Source organism: Carassius gibelio, chromosome A16 (genome assembly GCF_023724105.1).
Source record: "Carassius gibelio isolate Cgi1373 ecotype wild population from Czech Republic chromosome A16, carGib1.2-hapl.c, whole genome shotgun sequence".
NCBI lineage: Eukaryota > Metazoa > Chordata > Actinopteri > Cypriniformes > Cyprinidae > Carassius > Carassius gibelio.
In genome coordinates, this window is record NC_068386.1 from 1,641,529 (window position 1) to 1,656,603 (window position 15,075).

The 15,075-nt window shown below is 31.3% G+C and overlaps 1 protein-coding gene across 2 annotated transcripts in view; it reads right to left on the reverse strand.

Annotated features, from left to right (window-relative positions):
* Positions 1-1,915: 1,915 nt before the first annotated feature.
* Positions 1,916-15,075, reverse strand: part of LOC128030323 (mannosyl-oligosaccharide 1,2-alpha-mannosidase IA) — a 197,445-nt gene continuing 184,285 nt past the window's right edge. For both annotated transcript variants that reach the window (XM_052617850.1, XM_052617849.1), the window contains exons 9-12: positions 12,332-12,551; positions 9,153-9,325; positions 6,129-6,244; positions 1,916-4,779 (exon numbers count right to left, since the gene is read on the reverse strand). In XM_052617850.1, the coding sequence (XP_052473810.1) occupies positions 4,629-4,779; positions 6,129-6,244; positions 9,153-9,325; positions 12,332-12,551 (660 nt within the window). In that variant the 3' untranslated portion in view covers positions 1,916-4,628. The remainder of the gene's footprint in view (positions 4,780-6,128; positions 6,245-9,152; positions 9,326-12,331; positions 12,552-15,075) is intronic.

Here is a 15,075-nt window from a genome sequence, read left to right on the forward strand (position 1 = left end):
TTAAAACCGTTTATGTCTCTGAGGTTCAAAATCATCCTTTTTTATATTCAAGACTCTCATTTTACTGTGAACGATTCATCAGTGCACACTATTCAGAGCTATAACAGCTCAAAGTGTAATAAAAATAATAAGAACTGTATAACGATAATAAATCTGAATGAATAAGATATAATAAAATCTTTATGAATCTGACGTGCAGATGTAGATCCAGAGGGTCTCATAAAAACTCATTCTTAGAGCTGAAGTGTGCAACTTTCTGGATGTTAAAATATGCCCAGATTAATATGAAGACACTGTGCAACACCGTGACACTTTCGAAACATTGAATCAAACTGATTCAACCAATGATGAGAGTTTGGGGGCGGGACTATCTGCATGTCCGACCAATTACAGGATGTTTAGGGAAACCTGTTTGAAAACCGTCAGTGTGGTGCCACAGAAAATAAGGAGCGATTTGTGGAAGCATATTAATTTTCTTTTAGAGCCGTGCAATGAGTCACAGTGACCACTGGTAATGTGATTTGGGCATGTTTAGGATCTAATTAAGCTGAAAAAAATAAAATTGAACCAGGGTTATTACGGTTAACTAATACTAAAACCATAAAAAACTATATAGTAATCAATTTAGTTTGACATGATGTAATAAAACAACTAAAACTTAAATAAAAACTGATAAAACTATAGATACAATAATATTAAAACTAATAAAAATGGATAAGAATGACAAAAGCACAGGCCAAAACAACAACAAAAACTATATATACAGAGTATATGAATTAAATTAAATTATGTATTTATATCTCTATATATATCTCTATCTCTCTCTCTCTCTCTCTCTCTCTCTCTCTCTCTCTATATATATATATATATATATATATATATTTCTTAATTTAGTTTAATTTAGTTACTAAGATAATAAAACAAAAATAAAATGTACAAAACTATATATTGATATAATAATCTTTTAAAAATATATTAAAACTATATAATAAAAAATATACAAAAATAATAATAAAAATAATATTAAAACTAATAAAAATGGATAAGAATGACAAAAGCACAGGCCAAAACAACAACAAAAACTATATATACAGAGTATATGAATTAAATTAAATTATGTATATATATCTCTATATATATTTATATATATATATATATATATATATATATATATATATATATATATATATATATATATATATATATTTCTTAATTTAGTTTAATTTAGTTACTGAGATAATAAAACAAAAATAAAATGTACAAAACTATATATTGATGTAATAATCTTTTAAAAATATATTAAAACTATATAATAAAAAATATACAAAAATAATAATAAAAATAATAATAAACATAATAAAATATATATAAAATTAAACTAACTTTTTCCCCAGCAAGGTTCCAAATTTAACAAAATTATATACTGAAATATCCATAAAAATTTATTATTATTATTATTATATATCTATATACTTTCCCCATCTAGTTGCCATGTCAAAATTTATAATTTCATTTATTTAAAACTTTATGTACTAAAATAGCTATAACCTAAATAAAAAATTATTTAAAATTATGTATATATAAATAATTTATATAGATATATAAAATAATAAAAATAGCTAATAAAAAACTAATTACACTGGCAAAAATGTTTAAATAAAAAACAAATTCAAAATATGATTTAAAATCTATAATAGTATCTCAGTTGTACTAAAAAAACTCTGCTAACTAACAGATATGATCGTTTATCTGCTTTATACAATCTTATGGGTCACCAAAGTCCATTCATAGCAACTCCTCTGAATGATGTGCAGCATTTGAGGATGTAAGTGGCACTCAATGCAGGTTGAAGATTAATAACATGTTTGACGTGAAGTAATGTTAAGAGCAGAGCACAAAAGAAAGACACAGAGCATTTGTGCACTCATTTTAAATGTATAAATCGCACAGATCTTTTACCAGTATTTGAAAATATTCAACAATAAGAGACAGAAGATGTTCAAATTAACAATGATCAGCACTACCGCAATGAATAGTGCAAATAACTGTGATTAAAACTTGTACAGAAACACCTGAGAAAAACCAAAAGAACAATTATTTCATGAACGTCCATAAAAATCAGAAAAGAGTTCATTAATGACATGAATCACTCACATTCATCGTGTAGATTCATTTCACCTTTACTGTTTGACGGCGTTGCTTCAGGAACAAAAACCAAGGGAAAAAAACATTCACATTCACCATCGATTCTTTGAGACGACTTTGGCCGACAGGGCTGGACGATTTCACTGATTTTGGGTGAGAAAATGCACAACTGATTTAATCAATGTGTTATGATTCTTTTGAACTTTTACGCACCAGTATAACTGTACCGTATTTTCCGGCTATAAGTCGCACTTTTTTTCATAGTTTGGCTGGTCCTGCGACTTATAGTCAGGTGCCACTTATTTATCAAAATTAATTTGACATGAACTGAGAGAAAACATTACCGTCTCCAGCCGCCAGAGGGCGCTCTATGCTGCTCAGTTCTCCTGTAGTCTACACTGAACACATAGAGCGCCCTCTAGCGGCTGGAGACGGTAATGTTTTCTCTTGTTTCTAAATAAATGTGACTTATAGTCCAGTGCGACTTATATATGGTTTTTTTTCCTCATCATGACGTATTTTTGGACTGATGCGACTTATACTCGGTTGAGACTTATAGTCCGAAAAATATGGTACATGGTCAAAATATTCACCTATAGATTCTTCTACTAAAACAATATAAAAAAGCACCAAATGGAGACTTTGAGAACATTTTTTTGTTTGAGTTAAGATGCAAATACATCTTTGTCGTGAACTGATTCATTTGAACTGATTCACAAAAATGATTCCAACTTGAATGCTGCTTTTGATACCGAAGAAGAATCATGTAAATAGTCTGATGATGCAATTTCTTTAGGAAACGTAAAGAACAAATTAAAATCTGTTTTGGCGCTCTGAAGTGAATCTGAACTGATTCACGGAAGCGACTCAAACTTAAATGCTGTAAAAGAAGTCTTTTGGAAGCATAATGCAATGCTACTTTAAAAAAGCGCAATACAATATATATGTGATTCACAATATCCTGCATTTTTTTGAGTGATTATGCAAATCTTTGCTTTGGAGTTTGAAGTGATTCATGGAAAGGAATCAAACTTGCATGTTGTTTTTGATACTGAAGAAGAATCATGATAGAAATCTTACTGGACAAATGAATAGAATTGTGGGATTCACAATCTCAAGCATGTTTGAGTAATAATGCAAATGCATCTTTGTTTTAGAAATTGATTCATTGATACGGACAGTCAGAAATGAATCAAACTGAAATGCAAACTTAAATGCTGTTTCATCATGAAACTACTCGGATGATGCAATCATTATGAAACTTAATGAACAAATTACAAAAAGCACTGATTCACAATCACGGGCATTTTCGATTAATAATGCAAATGCATCTTTGTTTTAGGACATTTGAATCTTTTTGAAGTGATCTATGGTATTGAATCAGTTTTTGATACTAAAGAAAAATCATGAAACTGCTCTGGTGCTGCAATCTTTTCTGGTTTGACTTAAATAAAAGTGCATTAAAATAATTACAAGTTTCAGTTTTAAAATGATGAAAAAATGCTTTTTTGTTTCATGGTTTTGAATCGATTCATTAAAGCGCACAGTTTGAAGTGAATTATGAAAATGAATCAAACTTAAACGCTGTTTTTGATATTGTCATATCAAAGTATTCTGACAAAAAAAAATGCATTTATATAATTTTGTGATTCACAATCTCCACCGAAATCAATGCAAAAATCGAACAAATGTTGAATATGTAATCGCCCAGCCCTAGTGGCCATCCAGTGCCAGTGCAAGTGTGTGTTTTTCCACTCTCGTGATACTGGTCTTGGCATATCGTGCACAACACAATGCAGTTGAAGCATTAAAAAAAATACATGACTTTAAGTTTAAAATCACATAAAACAATCCTGGCCTGCCGATGACATCATTCCACTTCCTGTTCAAACGAGAGGATTCTGTACAACACATTTCACAAAGCATCCTTCGGTCAGGTTTGTAAAAACCGCAGTCCTCGCTCTGCTTTGAAATAATAAAGAAAAAATCATAGCACAAAATTGGACTCGAAAGGAGATGGAACAAAATCTCACGGGCGGGGAGAGAACACGAAATGAAGACCGCAAACGCTTTGGCAGAAGAGACGGGGAAAGGAATACACACTGAAAGGATGAAAGAAAAGATAAATTACAGGTGAGACGTGAAGAAAAGTGGTTTTCTCTTTCGCTCGGCACGGCCCGCCATCGTACGACACTCCTCCCACAGATTCAGGGCTGCAAGTTAGTCAGGTTTTCCTCACAGAGGAAAGAAGCAAAGAAAAAAGGTGCTCTTCTCATGAAAGTCACGTTTCACTGATTGTCCACGGAAAGTTGTGCCTGCTTCCACCCGTCGAGGAGAGCGGGAAGTCTCGGCTCAGAGATATACAATCACAGCATATATATATATATATGAAGAGATCCTTTACAGGAAAGGAGCTGAGAATCCATGTCAGGACCCGTGAGGTTGAATCCATGTGTGTGTGTGTGTGTGTGTGATGGTAAATACTACTCCAGGTTGGTCTGTTCATGGTCTTGTGTGTTGCTGTGCTCCTGAAGGCATCTCTTGCGTATGACGGGCAGCGGATGAGCCTCTGTGTTAAACACCCAGTCGTCCAGCGGCAGGAGATCATCGTCCGAGAACAGCAGGTACAGGTATCTGTGATCGCACACAGACGGACGGGGTTAACAAAACTCACGACAGTGGCAAGATATCAGCATTTCAATGCCAGTCTGCTCTGACCATGCATACTGAATTGAATGTGAATGGATGCTGTCAAACTCCAAAATATATGTAAAAAGCACCATAAAAGCACCATTTCATCAATAAACTGGACCATTAAAAAAAAAAAAAAAAAAGTATATGTAAGTGACTTATTTAGTCATTAGACTTTGACATGACATAACAGTAATAGTCAGAAAAAAGTATATTTTTGTGTTTTTTTTTAAATATAGATACTATTCATATGTGTGTAAGAGAATATGGAGGATAAAACTTGTATCGTAACTAAAAAAAAAAAAAAAAAAAAAAATATATATATATATATATATATATATATATATATATATATATATATATATATATATCTATATCTCAGGGCTATTATAAGTAACTAAAACTGGATAAATACAAAATTGTAATTTCTTAAAATAAAACATTTACTAAAATAAAATATAAAAAAAACAGCTAGTTGCAAAGGCACTATTTGTAATTTTTATTTAAAAACATCATGTTCTTAAATAACTTAAAATAAAAATTTTATAAAAAATAATATTTATATTTCATTTATTTATATATATATATATATAAATAAATGAAAACTTTTATTAATATAATATTCAAATATAAATTATATATTATAATATTATAAGTTTAATAAAAATAAAGTTAATAAAAGTAAAAAGAAATTCTGATGCTTGTGGTGTAAATCAATGAAATGTTTATAACAGTACAGCAGATACTTACATAAAATGATATAATTATCAGTCATAACTCTGGATCTCCAATAATATGATGAGATTTAAATGATCAAATCATATAATGCAATGAAACACGATGATCGAGAGATGCATGAATAAACGTTCATCAAAAGCCTGAGACTCACTGATTTTTCTAACAAGTGTTCTTTTTTTAAATATTAATAACAATATCAAAGCTTTTCTTGCATTTAATTAATAAAAAACAGCAGAAAGACACTGATGAACGTGGACTTGAGTTTAGATAAGAAAGTCTAAACTATCAGTCAGACGACAGAAGGCATGGAGCTTAATCTGAACTGAAATCTGAGCAAAGGAAGTTAAAGGAAGTCAATGTGCACAAGTCATATATTGTGAGGTTTTTGTGTCTTTTACAGTAGATCCAGAAAGGAAGAAATGCTAAAATGATCTTGCTTTGATCATCCTGATTGATGTTCTGCATTAAGTCCAAGCGTGGTGCAGAATGCAACCGTGACTCATTATTAAACCTACAGATGTCAGATTCAGGTAATTCACTGATAATGCACTTACTTGAGAGTCTCGGACAGGAAGAAGCTCTGCTGCATGTTGTCGTGACTGACTGTGGAGGCGTACACGTCTCTGATTCCTGAGAAACCTGCGTCCACACGACAGTGCTTCTCTAACGCCTGTGAAAACATTTCATCAGAATGATTATATTTCTAATGTGCCAAGAAACAATATAGGTCATGTGACACTTTATTATACAGCTTCAGTAATCTTACATCAGTAGATATTAACAGCAGTTGTTACAAATAAATATAAAGCAACATAACAATTTTCTATGCTTTTCAAATATTTATTGCATTTTATGCATTTGGCAGATTATCCGAAGCACCATTGCATTCATGCATTTATTTATTGAGGATGCATTAAATTGATCAAAAATTAAAGATATTTCTAATATTACAAATGCTTTTCAATTTCTAATAAATGCTGTTCTTTTGAACTTTCTAATCATCTGTGAATCCTGAAAAAATAAAATGCATCACAGTTTCCGCAAACATATTATTCAGCACAACTGTTTTCAACATTGATAATAATCTGAAATGTTTCTTGAGCAGTAAAACATCATATTAGAGAGATTTATTTGACACTGAAGACTGGAGTAATGATGCTTAAAATTCAGCTTTGATCGCAAGAATATATTACATTTAAACAGATATTCACACAGTAAACGGATATTTCTTTTTTCTGTATTTTTAATCAAATAAATGCAGACTTGATACGCAGAAGAGACTTGTTTGGTACGGTTTCTTGCAGGTAGAAGATACAAGTGATTTATGAGAGATCCTTTTAAACAGGAGAGCTGCTCTTTCCGCCACTTAAACGTTGGCTAGAATATTTCCCGCTAAATTTGAGCGCTGAATAACATAAGAGCTGACACGGCAAATTAATGATGTATTAACCTCAAACAAAGGTAGACACCTAAACTCTAATTAGGAGTGTCTGGAGAGTTTGGTTTGGAGATGTATTTGACAAATCCATTTGCGTTCTCCTCCACCTCCTGCAGCCAGTAATTAACATGTCATTCTGCTGGAGGAGCGGCTCTTTAACATCTGAGAATAACACCAGAGATCCTCAACACCACACTGAAGAAACGTCCAGATCTATCTATCTATCTATCTATCTATCTATCTATCTGTCTATCTATCTGTCTATCTATCTATCTATCTATCTATCTATCTATCTATCTATCTATCTGTCTGTCTATCTGTCTGTCTGTCTGTCTGTCTGTCTGTCTGTCTATCTATCTGTCTATCTATCTGTCTATCTATCTATCTATCTATCTATCTGTCTGTCTGTCTGTCTGTCTGTCTATCTATCTATCCTTCATCCATTTATCCATCTATCCATCCATCCATCCATTCACAAATCCATGTAATTTTCAGTCCATCTGTGCATCATCCATCCATCCATCTATCCATTTATCATCTGTCTATCTGTTTATCCATCCATTTATTCATCCCACCATTCTTCCATCTATGTATTTGTCCATCCGTCCATCTATCCGTGTTTATCCATCCATCCATCCTTCCATCTGTCCATTCATCCATCCATCCATGTATTTGTCCATCTGTTCATCTACTCGTGTTTATTCATCCATCCTTCCCTCCATCCATTCATCCGTCCATCCATTCGTACATCCATCCGTCTGTTTATGCATGCATCCATCCACCATCCATCTTTGTATTTGTCCATCTGCCTTTCTATCCATGTTTATCCATCCATCTACAGTATGTATTTGTCCGTCTGTCTATACATCATCCATCCATCCATCCATCCATCTATGTATCTGTCCATCCATCCATCCATCTATGTATCTGTCTGTCCATCTATCCATGCTTATCCATCCATCCATCCATCCATCCATCCATCCATGTTTTTGTCCATCCATCAATCCGTGTTTATCTGTCCATTTATCCATCCATCCATCCATCTGTTTATTCATCCATCTATAATCCATCTATGTATTTGTCCATCCATCCATCCATCCATGTTTTCGTCCGTCCATCTATCCGTGTTTATCTGTCCATTTATCCATCCATCCATCTGTTTATCCATCCATTTATCCATCCCACCTTCCATCCATCTATATATTTGTCAATTCGTCCATCTATCCGTGTTTATCCATCCATCCATCCATCTGTCCGTCCGTCAGTCCATCCATCCATCCATCACACAATCCATCCGTCTATTCGTCTGTTTATTCATCCATACATAATCCACCTATCTATTTATCCATCCATCCATCCATCCACCTGTCCGTCCGTCCGTCTGTCCATTCATCCATCCATCCATCCATCCATCCATCCATCCATCCGTCTATTCGTCTGTTTATTCATCCATACATAATCCACCTATGTATTTGTCCATCCATCCATCCATCCATCTGAACAATTATAAACCTGTGTTTATGCATCCATCCATCTATGTATTTGTCCATCTGTCTATCTACTCGTGTTTATCCATCCATCCATCCATCCATACATCCATCTGTCCGTTCATCCAGCCATCCATCTATGTATCTGTCTGTCCATCTGTCTATCCATGTTTATCCATCCATCCATGTTTTCGTCCTTCCATCTATCGGTGTTTATCGGTCCATCCATCTATCCATCCATCCATCCATCCATCCATCCGTCTATTCGTCTGTTTATTCATCCATACATAATCCACCTATGTATGTGTCCATCCATCCATCCATCCATCCATCCGTCTATTCGTCTGTTTATTCATCCATCCATAATCCACCTATGTATTTGTCCATCCATCCATCCATCCATCCATCTATCTATCTATCTGAACAATTATAAACCACCAAGCATGGACTAAAAATATACATTTATTTGTGTATCTCTATCTATTTCATTTGTGAATAAAGGAATCTGACAAAATTGAAATAATACAGCGATTACTCATTATTACTAAACTAAAGACACTTTGTATTCACACTTTTAGGATCGTGGGTAACACTTTCAGCCTTCGAAAAACCCACATTTGTTGACCAATCATCTAAATACAGAGATGACGCACCTCCACGGCCTCCCAGCCCCACTCTCTGTACTTGGGGTCATGGGTCAAACGCCACATGTACATGTAGCTCTCGATGACCTCTGGCCTGAGGATGTAGTAGCGGTCACTCAGTCGGGTGGCTGTGGCTTCGGCTCCTGCATCAAAGCGGAACGCCTCTGGACCGAGTTTGGTGGCTGTTGATAGAAAAACATGTTAAATGAGTAATAAAGATTATTTCGCTCAAAAAATAGAATCACAATTATTAATTTATCTTTTTTTTTACATTTCATCAGAATTATTGCACTTTTGCATAAGCACAAATCAGCAGAACGTAAACTTGCATGGTTTGCTCACAGATTTAGTTGCGGCAAATAGCAGAAATCTTAATACAGTTTATTACGTTTATTTTTAGCACTTCTGAGCGCTAATGTAGAGAGAGTGTTTGCACATGGTTGCCAGGTTGGGAAGACTAAGTAAACCAATGGGCAGAAAATACATTCATGGAAGCCAATTTCCACAAAGTCAGAAAGAAAAAAATCATGCTTTATTTAGTCATAATGACAAATTAATAATAATAATAATTATGAGATGAAATGTTGAAATTATGACATAGTAAATTGAAATTATATGATAAAAAGGCAAAAACTACTATTTATATAATATTTGTTAATATTTTTAAATCTCAATTTATTTGTGTATCTTCAGCTTCCAAAAAAAAAAAAAAAAAAAAAAAATTCACAACTTTTTATCTCATAATGATCCAGTAATTCAAATGTAATTCACTGTATAACGTGGAATGTTACGGAATCGTCAAATTTTAGATGAATAAATCGAAATTATGTCAGTACTTTAAACACACACAAACACACACACACACACACAGAGAGAGAGAGAGAGAGAGAGAGAGAGAGAAACGTAAAGGTCCTTGTGGAAACCTGTCAAAATAAAAGTTGGGTTTAACTTTAAGAAACTGTGACAGAAATACATTACTATTGCTACATTACTATTTCAAATTTTCATTTACATTTTTAATTTTTTTCCATTTAGTTTATATATATATATATATATATATATATATATATATATATATTACATTATTGTTAGTATGTCAAGTTAGACTAAATTATATTTAGAATATTTAACTTCAGTCAACAATTATTGGTTTTATAAGGGCTTTAATCAGTGGACTATCCTTGAATATTTTCAACAATACAGGCCATATTTCCTTTTTTCTTTTACCCCTTTCTCGTTCTTCAAGATCTCAAGTTGATGAAAGATTTTGTAGGCAGTGCATGTACATATCCCCCCCCCCACACTTTCACACAAGTCCCAATTTAACCTCTGGTTCTATTGAGTGAAAAAGCACTAGTTAGTCTTTACATCCAAAGCGACTTACAGTGCATTCAGGCTATACATATAATTGTTTTACCAGTATGTCTTTAATCTCCCTCATGATGATTGCACAGCTGGTTTAAATACTAGCACATAAAACAAATCCGCTGCTGAACAGATGCTTTGAGCTTTGTGTTTTTAAAGCGTGGAGAAACCTGAGGTCGTAAACTCACAGTGTGTGTTTCGTTTGTGCACACAATGCAAACTTAATGAAAACACAATGCTTTCAAAACAGAACATAACACAACAAACCCAAATGTATCCCATTATGCCCCTAAAATCTAAAATTACAAGCAGCCCCAGTCCGGAAGAAACACTCATCTGAATAAACATTTGAATTTGCATACTGATTTTGGTTTGTGTGTTCAAGTGTAGTATGGTGGTTTTTTGGTCATTATTGGTCTGTTACAGTGAGAGAAACTCTCCCATGGGGAAGTGTTTATTGTCAACATTAATATGACACTTCTCGATTAATAACATGATGTTTCTGCAAATGCTTCATGACACAGTGGGGCTTCTTATAATGAAAAGAATATGCTAATAAAAGAAAAACATAAGACAGTTTTGAGATACCGTAGACTTGAAGTGCAATGCCTCACAAACACATGCATAAAAAAAAAAATATATATATTTATAAATCTCATGAAATCATGTGTTATATATATATATATATATATATATATATATATATATATATATATATATATATATATATATATATATATATATATATATATATATATATAACCATTTTTTTTTATTTCTCTTAGCTTCAAAGCAAATGTTTCTAATTTTTATTTAGTTTAAATACTTAAATTATTACAACAGAAATAAAAAGTAAATAGAAATTCAAATTAAATACAAAAATTAACTTAAATTAAATGAATCAAGAATCTTATTTCAGTTAGCAGCAAAATCCTTTTTTTTTCGTTAAGCTGAAGGACTAAAAAAAATTAAACTAAAACGGAAATACAAACTAAATAGAAAAAAACAACAACAAGAAAAAAGGTAATTACTTAAACGTAAACTAAAATTAGAATAAAAACAGAAGATATAAAACAAAATTCAAATTATTCAAATTAACTAATTAGAATTTTCATTATTTTAAGTACTAAAATAAGTAACATTTTGGAAAAAAATTAACAAAAAAATATTAAAATAAAACACAAACGCAACAATTACTAAAACCTAAACTAAAATTAAAATAGAAAATCTAAAAATAAAAACTAAAATGGAAATACAAACTAAATAGAACAAAACAACAAGAAAACAATTACTTAAATGTAAAACTAAAATTTGAATATATATAATTCTAATTATTCAAATTAACTAATTATAATGTTCATTATTTTAAGTACTAAAATTTGTAACAAAAAAAAAAAAAATTAAAATAAAACAAGTACAACAAAATTACTAAAACCTAAACTCAAATTTAAATGGAAAAAAAAAAAAATTCAAAATGATTAATAAATACTGAAATGGTATTAACCCTTTGGAGTCGATTCATGTTATGAGGCATTTTTCTCCTGATAACACTGAAAATAAATTAAATTACTCTTTCAGTTTGAACGTACAGATAAGAGCAATACATCAATCGAATCTGTAATCAAATCCACTTTTTTTTGTATACAGACATGATAACAACAAATCTTTGTGCTTTTATAAAATACTGATAAGATGATCTCATTTTAGCATGCAGTTGAATGCATTTTCAGCGTTTTAAAGAGTCGATTCAGATGCGATGGACTGCTGCTGTACGCTTTCTACTAGATAACTAATGCTGTGTATCTGTGTGATGTGTTTCTGACCTGAGCGGCTGTAGGACTCGTGACAGGTGTGAGTGATTTCAGCCGCCAGATCCAGGTAGTGCTGCTTCTGTCCCGCCGGACCGTCGTCTGCTCCGATGCCGATCATCCCGCCGGAGAAACAGGCCAGATGCCCCATCTTATGATCCAGGATGCCCCCCCGCCACTCGGCTACATACGTCAATCCGGCCGGAGACTTCTGCACCAGGTTCGTCTCAATGGCCTGCGAAAAAACATCCCTCTGATCAATGCAATGTAGAAACAATTCTGACTTTGAAATGAAAACATATTCTAGAAATAATTACTTAGAAGCAGCAAGTAACACACTGAATTAAATTTGAATTTGTGAAGGAGAAAAACTGACAGTATTTTCTTGTAAAACATACTTTGTTTTATTTTTATCTTCAAAAATAAATAAATTAATAAAATATTTTTTTCTGGAGTCGACTCACTAACTAAACAGCAACACCCTCCATTTAACATTTATATGCTGTAATATAGTATACTGTGTATTATATAATTATATTATATACTGTAAACATTTATATACTGTAATATTTATTAATATTTTAAATTAGATTGTCAGTTTAGTAATTTATTAAAAAAATAAGTTAATAATTTTATTAGTTATTGATATTTCTATACAGCATTTTTATTACTAATTTATTTCAAATTTGTATTTGTTATTTTTTTTATCTTAAGTTTTTCCATTAAATATATTCTATTTTATTCTAGCTTAATTTGAATGAATTTTTAAGTATTAATTAAATTGTATTTTTAGAAAAACAAATTGTATTTTCTTTTAAATCATACTTTTTGATGTGTTTACAACTTTAATAATAATAATATATTTTTTTTCACTTACTAACTAAACTGCAACACCATGCATTTAACATTATTTAATGTTATAGTATTATTAATATTTTAAATACATTTTTATTATTGGATTCAGTTTTAATAAATTATTTTGTATTTATCATAACTTTTATCTAATATATTTTATTAGCTTCAATTAATTTCTTTTTAAAGATTTCCTAAAATAGAAATTCTCAAGTAGAAACACTGAAAAGTATTTTGTTGTAAAACATACTTCTTGTTTTACTTACAACTTAAAAAAAAATAATAATAATTTAAAATAATTTTTTAAGTCAAATCATTTTCAAAACTGTAACTCTCTGTTTAACATTATTATTTATATACATTTACACTTTTACAGTATTAAATAATATTTTAAATTAGATTTATTATTATATTTTCAATATAGTTTTTTGTTTTTAAAGTTTTGCCATTTTATTATCTTTTTTTACTTCTTCAGATTTCTATAAAGCTCTAGGGTTTTTCATCCAAAACGTTTTTCATTTTATTCCAGATTTACTTCAATTAACAAAATTATTTTTATAAAATAGTTTTAATGAAATATAAATTTGAAGTAGAAAGAAACTAAAGTTTTTTTTCTTGTAAATCATATATTTATTTATTTACAACTTAAAAAAAATAGATTCTTGTAATAGTCAAATCATTTAAAATATAACTGCATCACCGTCTATTTAACATTATTTTCTATACTATTATATTATTGATTTAAAAAAAAAATCTAGTGTAATTTTTGGAATTGTATTTTGTGCTTTTGCAATTTTTCTAATTAATTATTTTCACTTTTAGTAATTCAATGTTAGTAATTTATCACTTATTATTTAAGGCAACATTTATAATTTTCATTACATTTTATAAATTTTACTTCAATGAATTAATACTTTCTTATAGGTTTTCTAAAATATACATTTTGCAAAGAATGACAGCATTTTTTTTTAAATATACTTTCTGCTGTATTTTTTTAAAATCATCCTTTACAGTGTAGTGGTTAATTTCAGCTACAAGCTCTTTCTGAAAAGCATATTTGAGTGATGGAGCATTAAATTTAATGCACGCTGAAGATAATGCAGCTATTAATCGCAGCTTGCTCTGAGAAACAGAAGGACAGATGTGTTTTGTGTGAGAGTAAACCACATATAAAAGCAGGACACTCGGCACATATTGCCATATTAGCTGACGTTTATGCATGAAATGTTTTATGTATAATATAAGACAGTATGCATGCATGGAGAATTGAAGTCAAGCCTCATTGAGATTCTATCAGGACTCAGATACTCGAAGGTGTATAAATCTGCCAAAGACTATACGAGAAAACATCTCAAAATGATCTTCCTCTGCGTTTTTATGGTTTATACCCATCGTTTGAGTCCCACACTAAACTCTTCTTTATATGCATTACCAGGTTTCTGCATTTTTGCATCATCAAATCAAAACAACCCACTAAAAGTCAACGTGAAATCTAAATCAGAGCGACTATTGTGACAAACATCAACTTTCCCACCAATAAAACCTCTCAAACTACTCAAAAGTGTTGCACAAAGGACTGGATATTTGATAACATGTTTGACATTTTAACATTAGGCTTATTAAATTGGCCTTTGCTGATTATAAATGTAATTAATATCTTTGCAGACCTCATTCTTCAAGGGAAACATTGTGTAATGAAAAGCTAATATGCTAATTAAGTGAGAATAAGTGAGAAAGTGTTCGCTCTCTCGGTTATATCTCTCCTCTCGGATCATTATGAGCGTGAATCTAATCTTAAAACTAATCTAATCAAGCTTAAATTAAAGCGTGTGATCTATTTTACACGCTCACCTCCGGCTCAGACTTCTTTATTTAATACTGAAGACCAGAAATGTGTCCCTGGAGCA